General features: G+C 45.7%; 1 protein-coding gene across 2 annotated transcripts in view; it reads right to left on the reverse strand.

Annotated features, from left to right (window-relative positions):
- LOC129820771 (protein Jade-1-like) overlaps window positions 1-20,574 on the reverse strand; it is a 152,092-nt gene that overhangs the window by 119,034 nt on the left and 12,484 nt on the right. For both annotated transcript variants that reach the window (XM_055877726.1, XM_055877736.1), the window contains exons 2-3: window positions 17,606-17,669; window positions 15,192-15,277 (exon numbers count right to left, since the gene is read on the reverse strand). In XM_055877726.1, coding sequence (XP_055733701.1) covers window positions 15,192-15,277; window positions 17,606-17,669 — 150 coding nt within the window. The remainder of the gene's footprint in view (window positions 1-15,191; window positions 15,278-17,605; window positions 17,670-20,574) is intronic.

Consider the following 20,574-nt stretch of genomic DNA (forward strand, 5'->3'; position numbering starts at 1 on the left):
TTAAATGTAGTTTTTTTGCATTGGATATATTTACCATATCATTTAGAGCCAGAAACATAAACCTTTTACCTTATCATAAGCAGACATAATTGCAAATTATTAAATCTATAGAAATAGAAAAAAATAAATAGAAAATGTATTACGAATTTAACTTTAATTAAATGAGTTGAATCTTCACATGGGATGATTTCACTGAACAACAAAAGAAAGGGAATATTAAATGATCCATCGCATCTCCCAACAACATTTTCAACATACATCTGTAAAATGATAGTCTAGAAACTAAAGGTTTGGTTGTCTTCCTCTCAGGCTTCCATGTCTTCTCCCTGGACCTCCTCAATGTCCACCTCTTGAACGTCAGACTCTGAGGCCTCATCTTCACTGTCACTTTCCAACTTTGAGGATGGCTCATTGTCAGGCTCAAAAAGCCTCAAATTTGCCCGGATGGCCACCAATTTCTCAACCCTTGTATTGGTCAGCCTGTTGCGTGCTTTGGTGTGTTTTCCAAACAAGGACCAGTTGCGTTCTGAGGCGGCTGATGTTGGTGGGATTTGAAGAATGATGGAGGCAACAGGGGAAAGAGCCTCAGATTCACAAAGTCCCTTCCACCAGGTGGCTGATGAGATATGTTGGCACGACTGCCATATTGCATCTCCATCCCAAAGCCCTTGCTTGGAAGTGTACATCACCAGACTGCCAAGAACCTTGCCCTCATCCAGGACAAGGTGACGAGACACGGTAGTGATGACACCATAGGCCTTGTTGATCTCTGCACCAGACAGGATGCGCTTGCCAGCATACTTGGGGTCCAACACTTACGCTGCAGCGTATATGGGCTTCAGAAGTCATCACGCTTTTTGATGCATTTCAGAACTGCAGTTTCCTCTGCTTCAAGCAACAGTGAAATGGGCAGGGCAGTACGGATTTCTTCTCTTACATCTGCAAGCAGATTCTGAACATCAGACCGAATGGCATTGTCTCCCCCAATCCGTGCAATGGCTACTGCTATAGGTTTCAGGAGTTTCAGGCTGCTTACCACTCTCTCCCAAAATACATCATCCAGGAGGATCCTCTTGATGGAGCTGTCCATAAAGGCAGACTGTGATATGGCCCTTTCTTGGAGAGACTCCTTCCCCTCCCAGGAGACTGTCAAAAATGATGACAACACCACCCCAACGGGTGTTGCTGGGCAGCTTCAATGTGGTGCTCTTATTCTTCTCCCTTTGCTTGGTGAGGTAGATTGCTGCTATAACTTGTTGACCCTTCACATACCTAACCATTTCCTTGGCTCTCTTGCAGAGTGTACACATTTTTTTCAGTGCCATGATGTCCGTGAAGAGCAGATTCAATGCATGAGCAGCACAGCCAATGGGTGCGATGTGAGGGTAGGACTCCTCCACTTTAGACCAAGCAGCCTTCATGTTCGCAGCATTGTCGGTCACCAGTGCAAATACCTTCTGTGGTCCAAGGTCATTGATGACTGCCTTCAGCTCATCTGCAATGTAGACTAGTGTGTCTGTTGTCCATTGTGTCTGTGCTCTTGTAGAATACTGGTTGAGGGGTGATGTAGTTAATTATTCCTTGTCCACAAACATTCGACCACCCATCACTGTTTTTTCTATGATTTGAATTGACCTCCACTTGAACTCCGCATGCAGCAAATGAGTAGATAAACATGTCTGGTTGGAGGGGTGTATGCTGGGCGAAGAACATTCAGAAATCTCTTCCGATACACACTGCCTGTGAGCAGAGGTGAACCAGTCACATACACAGCTCGAGCAAGACATTCATCAGCATTTCCTCCATTGATTCAAAAAAACTTCTGATTCCACGAGGACCATGAGCTGTTTCTATCGAAAAGGTGTCTGATTCATAATTTTCAGTGCACCTCCTGGCACAAAGGCGGAGGTAGCGGTCCTGCTGCTGGGTTGATGCCCTCCTACGGCCTCCTCCACGTCTCCTGATGTACTGGCCTGTCTCCTGGTAGCGCCTCCATGCTCTGGACACTACGCTGACAGACACAACAAACCTTTTTGCCACAGCTCGCATTGATGTGCCATCCTGGATGAACTGCACTACCTGAGCCACTTGTGTGGGTTGTAGACTCCGTCTCATGCTACCACTAGAGTGAGAGCATCGCCAGCATTCAAAAGTGACCAAAACATCAGCCAGGAAGCATAGGAAGAGAAGTGGTCTGTGGTCACCACCTGCAGAATCACTCCTGTTTTGGGGGGTGTCTTGCTAATTGCCTATAGTTTCCACCTTTTGTCTATTCCATTTGCACAACAGCATGTGACATTTATTGCCAATCAGTGTTGCTTGCTAAGTGGACAGTTTGTTTTCACAGAAGTGTGATTGACTTGGAGTTACATTGTGTTGTTTAAGTGTTCCCTTTATTTTTTTGAGCAGTGTATATTCACCCCACCCAGTATTACTTGTAATCAAAACTTACCAGAAAACATGTAGTCCTTGGCTCAGACAGTGTAGTAGAGCTCAATAGCATCTCATTAGTGTGCAAGATCTTGAGAATCAGCTGTACATGATGGAAGAGTGCACTGCACATGTGATGGAAGAATGCACTGTGCATGCAGAGGCTTGCAATTCCATTGAATTGGGGATAGTTTACCCAAAATATGCCACAAGACCTAGAATTTCCTTGTGTGTATCCCACAAAAAAAGGTTAACTTTAGGCAAAATTCCCCAAATTCCAGGGTTCAACTTCCCATGGAAAACTTCCGGAAAAATTCTAGAAAAAAAAGTTTCCAACCCTTTGCAACTCTACTGACAATCAAATTTAAAATCAGCAATATTTTGTATCATGGTTTGCATATTATCCTAAACAAGGTACTAGGATAGTGAATTGATGTAAGCTTCAGCTGTAAGCTATGAAGGAAACCTGGACGCTACCAGTATCTTCTTGCATAAGCGTTCTAGCCTGTAATGGACATTGTTCCCATTATTAATTACTCAAGTGTGTTAACTTCTGTGCAGCATAAGTGGTGATGCAGCCCAGACTCCCAGTGAGTGTACTGGTTCCTCGGGACAGGCTAGAGCTAGGAATGAGGAAGTGGAGCAGCCACGGTGCCCTCGCGCTATAAGGGGACATCGGCTGTGCTGATACAGACTTGATTCTCAAATCAGTAGACGGCGTTGCCTCCTGAGTGGCGCAGTGGTCTAAGGCACTGTTTCGTAGTGCTAGAAGCGTCACTACAGATCCGGGTTCGATCCAGGGCTGTGTCGCAGCCGACCGTGACACCCATGCAGCGGCGCACAATTGGCCCAGCTTTGTCCGGTTTAGGGGAGGGTTTGGCCGGCCGGGATGTCCTTGTCCCATCGCACTCTAGCGATTCCTGTGGCGGGCCGGGCACATGAGATATCTAGCTTTGGATGGGTCTCAATCCACCGCATCCGCCGATGTCGCACTTCCACATCTGCGGTGGAAGGTGGCAGAGCTCGAGTGGTGTTAGTCTTCTCACGGAAAAGTGCCCCCCACCCCTAACAGCTATCCAAAGCGGTAGACAAGTAGGCCCTACGAGCACCGCACACAGCAGGTCTCCACATTCAGGTCAATTAGCCAGTGACAACTTAAAGCTACTGGCACAAATGAAAAAAATTAAATACTGGCCCGGGTCAAGATATGACAGGAAATCAAACGATGCACGCATAATTTCAACAGCAGGTGATTCTCTCTTTCATTTGCGGGCTGAGCAAGTAGCCTAAATACGGTTCATACTGACATTGGCAAGTCAAATTCAAGGTCTTTCAAGGAATTTTCTAAGGACCTACATTTTACATTTCATTGTTGTAATAGCCTATAGAAGAAAACCAACCCCCCCCCTCCAAAATGTATGCAATAAAGTATGCATTACCACTACAGGAATATATAGGCATTATACATTCACATAATTTTTACATTCTAAAATATGTCAGAATAATGTTGCCATTGCCTGACTAATTAGACCGCATTGCTCCCGACAAAAACACACTAATGAAGTCTGTCCATTTGGTAGCTAGTCAGTCTCGTCATTTGAAACGTTGAAGAGTTACTGAGGGTTTACTGTGTCATGTTTTAAAACAAGAAAAGCGACAAATGTGTTCTCTTTGTAATGGAACACTAACCATATAAAACCCTGTTAACAAAAATAAATGTTTTGAATTTGTTACCTTCCTAAAATCAACTGATTTCAAATATAATTGACCTCAACTCTGGAAGCTCCACATGCCTCAGAGCAGGCAGCATACCCAGCCCCCCAGGTCCCCCTCCCTGGCCATTCCAGAGACGATTAGGGCCCTGCCGCTCCAGAGCAGCGGTTGAGAGTTGATCCTCAGTTGCTGGACACATCTGACCTTATCACGGAGCCGCAGGCCCAGGCACCAGGGCCGTCTTGGCGTCAGTACCCAGCAGAGGAAGAGGCCAGGGCCAGGACCAGGATCCTCCACTACGCATGGCCGGCAAAACCCGCATTTGATCATGTCATAAAGAACAAGAGAGAGCGAGACAGCGGGGGGAAAAAAGTGAGAAAATAAAATTCCCTCTTTCCCAAGACAAACTCCAACTGGGAAGCTTCACTGCCTGATGTTCTTCCAATAACTTTCCTTCTGTGTGTAAACCACAGCAAGCTCTTGAACATGGAACAGAGTACATGCCGGGGCAGGGAGACAGACAGTCAGAAAAAGAAGGGACTGCTGAGACAGCATGTTCGCCGGGTTGGGTTGCTGTGTGCTCTGAACCGTCCCTGAGATCAGGAGAGTCCGCCTTTTCCCGTTCCCAAGGTGAGGTTATTCCCTCTGGAGAGGCAGGGAGGATTTCCTCTGGCTCACTGGATAACCCCTGGCTCAGGGTGGATGTGATGTGTGTGTGCGCGCGAGTGAGCTGAGAGATCAGCTAGGCTATAGCTATATCCTTTACAGAACCACAGAAGAGCTGTGTACTGTCGGACAGAAAAGCCACAGTCACCAGTGTTGACCCTATATTCATTTAGCAGCGGCGCCCTCGCTTAATTATTATTATAATGTTTTGCAGAGATGCGCTTTTAAAAGGGATATTGGGAGATTTTGGCAATTAAGCCCTTTTTCGACATATTCGGGAGTTATTCTAATTCTGGGTACCATTTTTTATGTCTGCGTGCAATATGAAGGAACACTCCCCTTAAAAAAGAAAAAAGGTCAGAGTGACAAGTTACAAGTATATTTGTAGCAAACAGAGCGAGCAGTGGTGGAAATGAGAGCCACGAGCAAACAGCCACCACTTTGCTCCTCATCTCCTTATCAGTTATATTTCTGATGGTGTCAACACATTTACATTTTCATGCATTTTGGAGTAGAATGTTTTTTTTGTTTTTTTTAAGTAAGAGTTGACCTTCTCACGTTTGTTTACAAAATAATCCCCCAAAAGCACTGAAAAAAATATATACATTAAACATTTTTTAAATAGTTTGATTTAGTTTAATTTCTATAACAATCCACTTCTGAAATGAGCCCATTTAGTCTTCTTCAGTGAATGACAGGCTTCTTCACAAATTGCTGTGAATTATGGTTGACTGAGCAAAGCTCTTCTAAATCACTTTAATTGTTAGCCTCATTCAAAGGTCACGTCCTTCAGTAACACAGTAGCCTTCCTGTATACGGCTCTTTGACAGCATGCGCAATTCAAACAAATCCCAATCGTCAACTCCCACATTCCCTTTTCTTTTCTTTTTTAAGTGCATCAAAAGAGACAGAGGTACAACAATGGGCCAATACAACACAGGGAATGCAAATATCATGCGTAATATGTCAACACTGTCTGCATTTTCTAAAATGGCATTTTTCTTGTCCTGAAAGCAAAACTGGGCGATTTCTCTTCAGATAGGCCAGCAGCAAAGTCAAAATTGGCAAATATTGTAAAGATTTCTGAAAACAAAACATTTGAATTTGTCTGAATATAAGGTTAGAGTTAAGCATTAGGGTTAACAGTGTGGTTAAGGTTGGGTTTAAAAATCAGATTTTATGACTTTGTGCCTCCAGAACAAGATTCATAACAAAACAAAAAAAAAACACTAACCTGCTTGAAATGAGGGGAAGATTACCTACTTAACTGGAACAACAAAAAACTATTCTGCCAAGATGGTTGTACCAAGTTTGGTCTACCTTTTAACCAGTGATGTATGGTATAAAAAAAAAACTAAGACCAACTAGTGGGTGATCGAGACAATTTTTATTTTACCAGTTAAGTTGACTGAACACATTCTCATTTACAGCAACGACCTGGAGAATATTTACAGGCGAGAGGGGGGATGAATTAGCCAATTGGAAGCTGGGGATGATTAGATATGAGGGCCAGATTGGGAATTTAGCCAGGACACCGGGGTTAATGCCCTACTCTTACGATAAGTGCCATGGGATCTTTGGTGACCACAGAGAGTCAGGACTCCCGTTTAACATTAAACCTGAAGGACAGCACCCTACATAGTGCAATGTCCCCAATATATATATATTTTAGACCAGTGGGAAAAGGGTGCCTCATACTGGCCCTCCAACCCTACTACTTCCAGCAGTATCTGGGCTCTCATCCAGGGACCGACCAGGACCAAGTCTGCTTAGCTTCATAGGCAAGCCAGCAGAGGCACGCCAGCAGTAGGATGTTGCAGACAAACAACTATCGATATAAACTAAAACATATGACATTTTTAGAACTGTACAGACTTTCTCAAGGGACCCCAGATGGGGCCCTGACCCCAAGTTTGGGAACCACTGTACTAACCCCTCTAAATCTGCTTGCTTGAGTTGTTACCTCTTTCTCCGTGTCTCCTCTGCATGCATTGCAGCCTGCCTCAGCACAAATAAGAAGAGGTGTGTAAACAGCGTTCACCCTCCACTAAATTCCTGCATTTAACCCAATATCAAGCGTCAGTGACGTGAATGTCGGCCAACTCAACTGTCCCGGAAAGTTTGGCATATCAAATACACAAGCACATAGTTAGGGTTGACTGCATTTTAAATGTAAGCTATGAAAATACATGGCAAGATGCTGCAGAGACATCCAATGTCAACTTAAATGTCTTCCGTTTTTGCTTTTCTAGCTAAGATTCAGTTGCCACACCACTTTGTCTCACTAGTACCCTCCGTAAAGCAAAGTTATGATGAACTTAGTAACCTATATTTTGCTCCTGCGGAGGACTGTCTCCATTTAACGTTAGCTTCTTACTTTGTCATGCTAACCACAGCCCTCCCCCTAAACTCGATGTCTGTGCCCCGGTGGAAATCTAAATTAGCATAATAAATAAACAAATCCCATCAAAATCTATTTGAATTTCTTAGGGATGCCCATTAGCTGCTGCCAAGGTAGCAGGTACTTTTCCTGGGGTCCAAACACATTAAGGCACTTATATCATACATAAAACAAATGACAAAACAGAACATCAACAAAATAGAAAAACAAAACATCTGTTTAAGCTAGAGATATCGTTGTTTTTTTGTGGGCTGCCTCTCAATCCACGACATCCACCAATGTCGGCCTCCTGCATCTGCGGTGAAAGGTGGTAGAGCTACACTGTTGTTTGTCAGACCAGAAGACATCCAAATAAATACAATTGGAAAAAAATAATCAAATCATGTACAAATCGGTATTCTCACGAAAATGTCTGTAGTGTCCGAATGGTTTGGGCTACAAACTAATATGGAAAGATCAGACTTTCAAACACAATGGTGTTTTGCTGTGCAAACGCAACAAGTATCTCGTCTGAACGTAACCGTGTACCGGGCTGAAAAATGTATGGAAGTGAATGGGGCATTACCATGTCAAAAAGGTATACGGATAATTCCACGGTAAAACATTTTATATTTTTTCTGAGCATTCTCTCAGATATAGGACAGACACTTCAAAACTTACCTCCTTTTGATACATTTTTTCGACTGTTTGATATGTTATTCAATGCATTTCTATGGTCTAATAGCAGTAATATCAATTTTAAAAATGTTTAAAAAAAACAATAATAAAAATATATATTTTTTTTTAAATCGCTAAATGATCCTTGGTATAACCATCTTAAAACAATTCCATAAGTTAGCTAAGTAAACCCTACCCTATGCCTTTAGACTTTATTAGCGTTAGCTAGCGCGGTGCTAATAGAAGTCTCTGCTGGCAGCTAGCCACCTGGCTGACATAGCCTATAAGTGCTTATTTACCAGTTGTGCATTCATTCTCAGAGAGTTCGGTTTTTTGTTGCCTATGTCAGGCATCTCGCAAGCCCACGATAGTCTGTCAGCGGTGTCTATAGTTCCCTTCTTGTATAGCCAATTGCCGTCGGTCTGTTGTGCCTGACTCCGAGCCGGGCTAGTTCCTTTCACGTCTCGCTGGCCCACGGCGTTACTAGCGAGAGTGCAGAGTTAGCCGTTTGAGAGAGTGGTGAATTTGCTGCTAACAAGGCAAACCCGGAGGACAAATCCAGGGGGTGCAGGCAAACAGAACATCACTGACATTAAGGTAGGCCAACTCAACTGTCCCAAAAAAGGTTTGGCATGTCAAATACATGAGGCCCAGAGTTAAGGTTGACTGCATCCTAAATGTAAGCTATGAAAATACATGGCAAGATGCTGCAGAGACATCCAATGTCAACTTAAATGTCTTTCCTTTTTGCTTTTCTAGCTAAGATTCAGTTGCTCTATAAAAAGTTCCTCCCATAAACTTTCAATAAAACAGAGATTAAGGAAAACTCTGGCCCCTTGAATAGCTCACAATGTCCTTGAGAGTGGCCAGTGCAGCAACAATTTAGAATTGGCTGAGGGAGCATGATTTGCACTTATCAGAGAGAAACAAAGAGTTGAGCCTCTTCTGGATCAATTAGGCATGCAGAGCCAGCAGTACCGGGAGGGAGATAATAGCACAAACATTAGGCCACTTTTCCCCTATAGATACCAGGTCCTGGGTCAAACCTAGACTACCGCTTTGAAGACGCTGTTTGTGGTACTTAATGTGCCAGAACCCTTTCTCTTTCTCCATTTCCCTCTCAGCACTAAAAAGCCCAGCCAGAGCTGCCTACCCCACCCAGTTATCCAACCATCAGATCTGTTGCAATGAAGATCGCAGAAAACTGCAGAGTAAAATAGAGGTGTCACGCATGACCGAAGAACAAAACACACTGCGCGATTGGATGCGTGCACTCGGATAAGCATCTCCATTTTACCAGTGAGTGGGGCTTGGCTTGCCTGCGCCTGAGAACAGAGAATCCAGGCTCCTCGTCCATCTCTAGTCTTCTTGGCATCGGTTGATGATTTCAGATGGTTTCTTTGCAGCAGTAGGATTCCTCTACCTGGCACCAGACCACAGTGCCTACATTGATATTTTAATAGGGCGGCTGGCGGGGATCTTGGGAGCCCGTTTCTCTTCCGGTTGGTGTCGACATGCGAAGCAGCGTGGACCAGTGACATCCAACCAGCTAGGCAGGCCACTCAGCCATTCACTGGGCCTGGCACTGGCAGCAGGCAGAGCCCGCTAGCTCGCTCACTCGGGGGGGGGGGGGGGGGGGGGGGGGGGGAACAAGGCACCCTTATCTACGCATTCCTGCAGCTGTTTGCATCTGGTTGCCGTGGACCTGCACAGCTGTTTCTACCCTCCTTAATGAGCTCCAGCAGCTGGGCGACTGTCGGAGACTCGGACACCCCACCCAACCCTTCCCCTGTGTGAGCGAGTTTCACACCTGCATGCTCTGCAAAGGCAACTTCCTTCCTCTGGGCGTAGAGTGGGAGAGATCTTGTTTCCTAATATTAGTCATTCTTGAGCACGTTAGTATTGAAACCACTGAGTGGGTAGGTATTGAAAATACTGGCTAAGAAGCACACGGAAACTGAGCCCTACTGAGCCCTAAAAAAAATCTACATAACGCAAACTAAACACGTTCCCACCTATGGACCTCATTCAAGACAAAACAATCCTTTACTCAGCATGACAATAAATTAGAACCTGGTCATTTACATTTACTCAATCATGAAACACACACACACACACACACACACAGGAGGACAACATTGTCATTACATTTCCATATTTTAGCCAGCAGCTATTTATCAAGCGGTAAACAAGCAAAGTTCCCCGAAGAATCACAAATGAACATGAGCCATATGAATAAAAACATGATTTTTTTTTTTTCTTCAGTCTGTAGAACTGTTAGAGCCTGAGGAAAGGCTGTGTGTGCCCTTGCCGATGTTGGTAACGCGTTGACAACTGTCACAGCATCCTCCAGAGACACAACAAAGGGATCTAGCTAAAGCCCTGATTTTGAATTGTCAAAGCCAGTCGACACACGACTGGTTCACACTGTCCTTGCTCCAGACTAGTCTAAGGAACGACACTTCAAAATCAAATCCCTCCGAAACAATGACAAGATCCTTGCATAATAACATGGCAACACAACAGATGGCACAAATATAGTCTACTGTTGTAATTTGAATTTTTTAAAAAGGACTTGTATATTTTTTTTTACATATTCTTACAATTATGGAGAGCTCAAAAGTCTCCTTCCTTCTTAAAAACAGACTAGTGCAAGTTTAGTTGGGGCCTACTTCTCATACCATCCTCCACACTTCCCAAGCCAAACATCTGATGCAAAAAGTAGGCTAACAGAGCTCAGCTTTGACTGCAGGAGAAACCTTGTAATTACTGAGAGTGGCTTTAATTTCAGCAGCCTACCCTGTGGTGAGAGAGCGCTTCTTAACATATCATCTGGAAGGAGACGTAGATATTGCTTTTTAGGAGGCTCATGCCATCTTTCTATTTAGGGGGGCTTAGTCCCAAATGGCACTCTAAACCCTACATAGTTCACTACTTCTGACCGGAGTCCTATGTGGCCCGGTCATTTAAAATCCCATAGTGTCTACCTTTCATGGACCTATGGGTACCCAACCTGATAATTAGCCAGCAAACCCATAATCATGTCATCACTGGATTCACTTGGTTTAGTCAAATTGTTAAATTGTTAGTTTTTAAACCAAAATACGAAGTGGCGGACATTCTTCGAAAAAGCAAGGCCTACTGCAAAGGACCACCCAGGTAAGTCATGGGATTACATACCAAATGGCATCCTTTTCACTCATCGGGCTTCGGTGGAAAATAGTACACCATATAGGGTTTATGGTTCCATTTGGGATGCACCCATGGTGTACAGATTCCAACACATCCCACAATGCACAGCTCACAAGGACATCTACTGTTGGAACAAACACTGCATTATTGTACAGTCATTACCATACGGTCATTATCCTCAGTGGATTATCATTGCCTCAATGGACCCACCACACCATAAAACACCAGTAAACTCACGAGGACATCGTCGACCATTATCCCACCACCATTACAGCAACAGGCTCACAACATAAAATCAGCAATCAATCAGTCACATTATCATTACCTCATGGGACTCCAACAACCTAATCACCAGTCACAGTCAGTCAGCCATTTCCGGGAGAGAACGCTGGCGTGCTTTGGCTACCGCTTATCCTCTTGAAACTTCGATATTGTTCGCTACTTAGTGTTAATCACTGTGATTTTTGCTTAACAGTATTTGTTGCCTAATAGTTCCACCTTTTGATGCCTGCGGAGTCTTGCTTGCTGAGCGTTAGTTTGTAAAAAGCCATCCGGTCCGTTTACCTGACTACTACCAACTAAACCTTCGTTTTGCGGGTTGTCTACCAGCAGAGTTGCCTTCCTTGGATAACTATACAGGTAGATCCCACACGTTTTCTGCATCTTAACCAAGTTATTTGGATACTAGCCAACTGGATGCTAACTAGCTTGCCAGGAGCTATCAGTGTGTTTTTGTACAGTGATGTAGATTCTACTACTACTACTGCGTTGGCTCCTCTGCTGTGGGGGGGGGGTCAACTGTACCCCAGGATCATTCACTGGCCTGCCCCATGCCTGAATGGGGATGCCATCATGACATGGATAAGGTACTCCTTGCCGAAGTCTACCACTTTCAGTCTGCCCGGTTTAAAGCCCCGTTTTCCCTACGGGCGCGCCACGACCTAGGGATTGTGCGTTGGGATGCCTACTGCCATAGTGCTCGTGCAGAAAATACACACACAGTTACACTGAACTGTAACATGAACTGCCCTGGTGCAAATCTAAGCTGCCTTAAAGCTTTGGCTAAAGTGGACAGCTCTGTTCACCATGCCTCCTCCTCTCCTACCCAATACAACTCGTTTGCGCTGTTCAACTTTCGCTCTCTCCAATAACAAATGACTGTTGGTTTATGATGCTATCATGGATAAAGATATCGACGTGATGTGCGTAACAGAAACCTGGCAGCAGCCAAATTACTTGCTGGTGCTTAAATCAAGCTACTCCACCAGGCTGTGTGTGTACCTACAAAAACCTCGCTCTGTGGGCCGGGCGGGGAGCTTACTGTTATCCATCGTACAGACTACAAAATGCTTCCCATACCGAATGCCACATCTTTTGAACGTCTGGAATTTAGCATGGCTGGTCCTCAACCTCAACCTTGTGCTTATCTCCCCACCTCCCAAAACGCTCCTCTGTGTTAATCTCAGAGGTCCTCATGTCCGTCTGCTCCATGTCACCTTCTACCCTACTGTTGGGTGACTTCAAAATCCATGTCAACTCCAACAATAGTGGCTTTTCTGCCAAGTTCCTGTCTCTCCTGGACTGTTGTTTCAACATTACACAGCACGTACAGTTTTCAACACATTGACAAAGGCCATGTTCTGGACCTCGTGTTCGACAGGCTTTACACCCTCCAACCTGCGTGGCCCGGATCTTTCCAAGCTGCAGCAAAAACGGACCATTACATACAGGAACAATAAAACTGTCAGCACATCCGGCCGAGGAAACAGGCTTCAAAAACACAACAGCCCCGATCCTCTTCCGTCCTCTGCCGTGGAGCTCGTGTCTCACTATGACACACTCCTCTCCGCCAGCTTTGACGCTGTTGCCCATCTGGAAACTAGGACTGTCTCCTTATCTGCCCCCCGAGGGTTTACCCGAGCTGTGTTCTTTGAAGTCCACTGGCCGACAACTGGAGAGGGTCTATAAAGAATCTGGTCTCACAGTTCACGTAGAGGCTTACAAGGAGCATGTCAAGGACTACAAGGATGCTCTCTCCCAGGCAAAATCAGTATACTACAACCTCATCAATAACTGCCAAGGCAATCCTGGAACCCTTTTCTCAAGTATCAGACTACTCCAGCCCCTGGATTACTCCTCCATCAATGGCTCTCTTGAGGTGTGCAATATGTTTCTGTCAAAAAAATATATTCCATTTACCAGCAGCTTCAGTTATCCCCCACCCATCCTAAAGAAACAAGGATTGGACCCCGATAACTTGAACAATTACCAGCCATGACATGTATGAACCTCTTCAACTCAGGGTTCCGGGCCAAGCACAGCACAGACACTGCACTGGTAAAAGTGTTCAACAACCTCCTAATTAGCGCCGACTCTCACCACTTCAATATCCTTATCCTACTCGACCTCTCTGCTGCCTTTGACAACTTCTGCATCCTCCACAACCGCATGAATACGGTCCGAACGCCACAACTGGTTCCAGTCCTACCCGGCTACCGGAAACAGTACTTGTCCTTTGGAGACTCCAAATCACCCCCCCCCCCCCCCCCCCCCCCCCCCCCCCCCCAGCCCCTGTCAACCAAGGCGTGCCTCAGGGTTCCGTGCTTGGACCCCTGCTGTTCATCATATACATGCTTCCCCTGGGCAACATCATCCGCTGCTGTGTTCTCAACTTCCACTGCTATGTGGATGACCCCTAAACTTACATCCACACCAAACCCACCTCTGACCTCCCTCCCCCGTCTCCAGGATACCAAAAACTGGATGACATCCAAAATACTCAAACAGCAATAAAACCGAGGTCATGCTGGTGGCTCCCAAGACTCCCCTCAAGAAAGTGTGTGACCTCATGATGTCCATTGACGGCTGCTCCATCTGCCCATCAACAGAGGTCTGAAACATGGGTGTCATCCTGGACCCCACTCTCTCCTTCGAGTCACACATCAAGTCCATCCACCTCCTCAACATCTCCCGACTCCGACCATTCCTCATACATGCCTTTGTTACATCATGTCTGGACTACTGCATTGGAGTCCTATTCGGGGTGTCCGGGCAAAGCCCTATATAGGCTCCAGTACATCCAGAACTCCACTGACTACTCACCATCCCCGAAACAAGAATGCACACCATGGGGTCCGGGCTTTCAGTGCTGCTGCCCTCAAACTCTGCAACTCTCTGCCCCCAGCCAGTCGCAACTGAACAGGGCCACAGTATCCCACGACCCCTCCTGGGTTTCTATATAAGCACTTTGACAACCGCTGGTGTAAAAAGGTCTTAGGAAATAAGTGTGATTGAGTGATTGACTAAAAACCGACTAGTTCAGTCTGGCTTTCCCCCATTACTCAGCTTTAGCTAAGTAGCCAGGGATTTTTCTGCCATTGAAATCCTTGGGCGGGCCGCCTAAGGGTGTAAAATATGTGTCTGTGTCTATAATTTTTTTTCGGGATGGAAAACGCTTTCAGTGTAAACTTAAAACGACTAAAACCCAGATATAAAGCATATAGAAATGACAATGGACCCTTAATACTTGAAAATATTATAATCTTTGAGAATTAACAATCCCCAAAATAAAAGCTAGACAGTCAGGGAGATTTAAATATTCCCAAAACAATTAATTTCGCAGTATTGATTTTGTTGTTATGTTTGAGCAAAACACAGCATTAGACAAATGCATGAAATAGATTCTCAGAGCCATCGCAGAATGTGTGATATCGCAGAAAATTTGCTTTAAAAATGCAGCACTCCACACCGCCAAGAGGAGGGCCTCTAAAATTCATCCGTGCTACAGGCCGACCACACCCATTGCCACGCCCCCGGACACCACCTAAGCTCATTTTTGATCCAGAAAAAACCCTGTGTAGCTTTTATTTCTTTTTATCCTTGTTTTGTTTTTTTACTCTTGCTGTACAATCACCTTGGATTTCATAAAAAGGCACTTTAAATCCCATGTATCATTTACTATTAGTCAATGTCTGCATCCCAAGTGGCACCATATTCACCAGGGCCCATTATTCCCTATATAGTGCACTATTTCTGACCCTGGACAAAAGAAGAAGTGCACTATAAAAGGAAATAAGGTGCCATTTGAGACTCACAGTGAGTTGTGTATAGCATGGAGTTGGCAGTCACTCACCTCAGACGGTTTCTTGTGCTCCTGTCTGACCCAGGTGCTGCTGGTCCCGGTGTTCTTGGAGGACCTGGACCAGGAGGTCACTTGACCTGCAAACAATGACACGGTAACAGTTACATTTCAGATTTACATTTTGGTCATTGAGCATCCATTTAACTCATCCAGAGTGACTTACAGTCAGAGGAGACAGGAGGCTGCCATTTTCAAATCACTGAGCACAACTTAGAGCCTCTGAAAGGCTGACCGACTTGCCTAGATATCATAATTAGTTTGGTTCAGTAACAACTGACAGGTGGATGGATAGAGATGGTGATACAAGCAGATAAGACTGAGAACAGAGAGGCACAAGGTCATAGTCACTAATGGGCTGAAGAACCTTTCAACAACAAGTTAGATTTGGTCAGCATCACTTACTAGAAGGAATATAAGTACTGATATTACTGTATTTTAGGTCATATATACACATATATGTATGTATACATACATATATATACAAACTGTCCACTTGCTTCCTAAGTGGACAGTTTGATTTCACAGAAGTGTGATTGACTTGGAGTTACATTGTGTTGTTTAAATGTTCCCTTTATTTTTTTGAGCAGTATATATATATATGATTTTCATTTCATAGCCTAAGGGTGAAACGATAATCATTTCCCACCAACTAGTCCATTCTTGTTTCCCTCCACATCACCCCAGAACCGAATGTTAATTAACCAGACAGAAGACAATTAAGCCATCAGAAGAAACTGATTTGTGATAAACATATTCCTAATCCCTCCATAGCCAACATGCTAGTGGTGGGTAACGTCCCAAATGCCCTATAGTGCATTACTTTTGACCAGAGCCCTAAGGGCCCTAGTGCATAATGGGATAGGGTGCCGTTTGGAAAGCAGCCAATATCTAGGGATGGCGTTAAACAGGGCTGGAGGCAGATCGTCATTCCTGTCTTCAGAGTCACTCTGTGATGAGTGGGTTTAAGTCAAAGGCCTAGAATGAATCCTCCGCTCGGCTGTACTGTGACGGTGTGTGTGTGTGTGTGTGTGTGTGTGTGTGTGTGTGTGTGTGCGCGCACGAGTTAAGACGAACAGGCAGGTGGAGAGAGGTGGTCGTCATCAAGTCATTGTATTTATAGACCAAGATCACACCTCAGCCAGCCACAAAGTCCCTTGCAGCAACACAGGAGAGAAGAGAGACACTAATCTCCTCAATAACTGACATTTCCATTTGTGCACGGTGACAGGTTGTTATTTTAAATGTGTGCTGTTCCAACTACCAGGAGGAAGTTCAGAGCCACATCATTATGTAATCTCAGTGTGTGTGTGTGTGTGTGTGTGTGTGTTGGGATGGCTATGAATGGTCCACACGATATGGCTGTGGTGTGGTACCTCCACACATTGCAGAGCGACCGCAAATCAGAGCTACCCATCAAGGCCCGTTTTAATGACAAGCCCCAGAGGTAGCACAGGGACAAAAATGATCATTGGGATCCTTCAATTAGAAACATGATAACCCAAACCCATGTGGAACAGATGCAGGCTAGCCCGGGACACTGGCGTGTTACCGGCACTCAGAAGCACTGGTTGTTTAGGGAGCATCACGCGGCGTAGCCCCCGGCACATGCCCCAGAGCTAAGGCCACTGGTCCAGCGGTAGGAGTTGCCCGTAGGCACACATCTCAGATCACCTCCCCATATCATGAATAAATCAAATTGGGGACAAAAAAACAACAAAAAACAGCTAATCTGACCTTAGATCAGAGACGAGTGGTAATGTCATCCTACTTCTTCACAAGCATACATATGTCCATCACTTGGCCACCAACATTGTGGCTCACAGTGATCAGTCAGTCAGTTAATGGACGAAGCCGTTGTGGTGATGCAGGCGTAAACATCTAGACACTGCCTCTGTCTTCGATCTGAGCCCAGGACACTACAAAGAGTCAGGGATGCAGCGAGCGGAGGAAACAAGATGACAAGCAGCAGATTGTCAGAGTAGTAGAGAGGAGGCCAGGCTACTGACTGTTCCAGCCATCGGCAGTGTTGCAAATGGCATCCTATCCCCTACAGCGCACTACTTTTCGACCAGGGCTCATAGGGTGCCATTAGGGACAGAACCGAGGCCAGACTAGTGACGGGTCCTGCCCCTGAGAATGTTCTGCCAAGCTGCTCTTTAAGGCCCGTAGTTTATTCCGGCAGTTTGTTTCGTGTTTGGCTGCAGAGCGTGCGTCGGCCCTGTCCTAATCTCTCCCGTTTAGTCAGAGTACAGCTTTCATGACTCACTCCTAACTAATTGGTCTCCAATGGTGACAATCCCGCCCTTCTAGCTCTCCATTAACCTCCCCCCGGTATCCCCCCCCCCCCCACCACCCTCACTCTCCAGCCCTTTTTATCATCTCTAACTACATAAGTTTCAGCTCACTGTCAGTGGTGTCCGAGTCATTGCTGCTGGTGGAGTATTTTCTTCTCTTCTTCTCACTCTCCATCTGTTAGGGAAGAGAAGAATCCAATACAGAGACACATCAGTATACAGCAGCAATCACAGTACAGGCTACAGTTACTATACTGCTACAGAGTCAAACTAGACCACTGAGTGAGTGAGTGAGAAGCTGAACTAGAGAGAGAGAGAGAAGCAGAGATGAGCAAAGAGAGAAAGCAGCAGAGAGAGAGAGACGGAGAGCCAGAGAGAGCGAGACAGAGCGGTGGTTATAACACAGGGGAAGGGCGAGACTTTATGAGGATATCTGCTCTGTAGATATGCATGTCTGATTCCCCCATCAATCCACAGAAAGAGTACAGTGAGCCAGCAAAAGACAACTAGAGGAAAAAGCAGGTTATGGCCTTCAGTGACTGAGCGCAGATTTATGTGGCCATAAAACAGGGCTTTTCCCTCTTATATTGGGCTCTTCCTGTTGCCTTGCTCAGCCCGCCGTAAACTTTACTAGTGACATTTAGACGTCCAAATAGAGCTGCCTCTCATACTCCCTGTGCTTTAGAATAACTTGCTACGTAGTGGTGAGTACATAATGGACTTCCTCTGTCTGGCTTCGCTGGAGGTTCAGTGACCGAGGTATCCCTCAGGGATGTGTTGTTTTTCCTTTATTTTTTTACCCTCAGTGCCGTATCAAAGACGTAGAGAAAGCAATAAAAGTGGGTGGTGGGAGTCATGTTTCATACTGTAGGTTGAAGACAGCGACTCATCGCCTCCACATCAGAGGGGAAAAACACTGGCGTGTCTGACCGACAGCTTTTCAACGGGGAAGAAAACCGGTGTGATTTTCCCTTTCTCACCCCCCCCCCCCATATTTTTCTCCATCAAACAAAATCCTTGTTAAGATTGAGACATTTCCATGGCCATGGAGAGGAAGAAGTCTGTGCTAGGTGCCAAAGAGGAATACCAGATGTATAAAGAATGCATTTTCCACTTCAACAATTATTTTTTTTTTTAATCCAGTGTGAGATCCATTTTCAGTTAAAACTCTTAAAATGCAGAGCAGGATTCCCCCAGAGGTGCTGTACTGTAGGAATGGAGGAACAGTTCTGCAGGAGGAGTCCCCTTGGTGACGACTTCGCACCATAAAACAAATGAAGTGCTCCACAGCACAGAGAGATCTAAATCAAACTGTATTTGTCACATGCGGCGAATACAACAAGTGTAGACTTTACGGTGAAATGCTTACTTACAAGCCCTTAACAGACAGTGCAGTTCAAGAAGAGTTAGGAAAATATTTAACAAATAAATGAAAAAATTTTTTTTTTTAAAGTAACACAATAAAGAGGCTATATACAGGGGGTACCGATACGGAGTCAGTGTGCGGGGGTACAGGTCAGAGGTCATTTGCACATGTAGGTAAGGGTGAAGTGACTATGCACAGATAATAAATAGCAAGTTGCAGCAGTGTACAAAACAAAATGGGGAGGTGGGGGGGGGGGGGGGGGGGGGGCAATGTAATAGTCAGGTGGCCATTTGATTAATTGTTCAGCAGTCTTATGGCTTGGGGGTAGAAGCTGTTAAGACCCCTTTGGACCTAGATTTAGTCCTCAGGTACTGCTTGCCGTGCGAGCTCAGATACCGCTTGCCGTGTGACTGGAGTCTCTGACGATTTTATGGGCTTTCCTCTGACACCGTCTACTATATAGGTCCTGGATGGCAGGAAGCTTGGCCCCAGTGATGTACTGGGCCGTACACACTACCCTCTGTAGCGCCTTACGGTCAGATGTTGAGCAGTTGCCATTACAGGCGGTGATGCAACCGGTCAGGATGCTCTCGATGATGCAGCTTTAGAACTCGTTGGCATACCATGCCTTGCACAGTGGCCAAGATGGATTACATTACTGCACTGTGACTACACAACGGCCCCCTTTTCACGCATGCCTCAAATCGCCTACTTCCGAATGGCGGCACGGCATTGCAAAACTGGCAGTGCCACTCCATCTGTAGTGGTAATGGGAGTAGTAGTGGTGGTATTGTGTACTCATGCCTGCTCTTGCTACACAGAGAGGAGAGCAGATGGGTCAAAACAACGCCGGGTCCTTCCCACGACTCAGAGTCCCTCCATGGAGTCACCACACAGGGATGTGGCCCTTAGCTCTGCTGCCCCTGGTCTCATTGGCATAGTGCAGGGTGGTGTGTGTGGCAGAGCCACCCAATCTCCAGACCCTCACACACACACCTCTGACTCATTCACTGGGGAGGGCTGTGTGATGACTGAGCTGCATGGATGGAGAGGCCGCAGGCTAAAAAGGCTGCATCCCAAAACTGTCTGCCAGTGCCAAAGGGGGCTGCCCGGTCATTTCCGTGTGTGTGTGTGTGTGTGTGTGTGTGTGTGTGTGTGTGTGCCTGGTCTTTCAGAGTGCTGAGAGATGACTGCCAAGCCCATTAGATGGCTAATTCTGACACCGAGGCTCTGAAATGGATACAGTTACTGTCCTGCCTGTCCTCCTTGCCTGCCTGTCCTGCCTGTCCTCCCTGTCTGCCTGCCCGCCTGCCTGTCCTCCCTGCCCTTTCTTTCCATCAACAAGCCACTTTCAGGTCCCAGGATAGAGGGAGAGGATGCCTTGGCATTTACAGCACTAACAGTCAGGCAGCTGATATGTCATTAATAACAGGCACCAATCTGCAATTACCACACACACACACACACACACACACACAGAATGACCAAGCATTTGTTCAGAATCCAGTAGGTCAGGCTGTTTGATGAAGAATCCCTGCATTTAAATTGCTTCATAAACAACATCTCTCTGAGGCTGACTGTTTCTGAGGCTGGTTTGTGACAGCCAGTGTGTGTGTGTGTAAGGGGGAGATGCAGCAGTCATTAGGCTGTTTTAAACAAGATGCCTATGTGTAAAAAGAGCCACTGGCAAAACTGCAAGAGAGCCAGGCAACCA

The sequence above is a fragment of the Salvelinus fontinalis genome, chromosome 2 (genome assembly GCF_029448725.1).
Source record: "Salvelinus fontinalis isolate EN_2023a chromosome 2, ASM2944872v1, whole genome shotgun sequence".
Taxonomy (NCBI): domain Eukaryota; kingdom Metazoa; phylum Chordata; class Actinopteri; order Salmoniformes; family Salmonidae; genus Salvelinus; species Salvelinus fontinalis.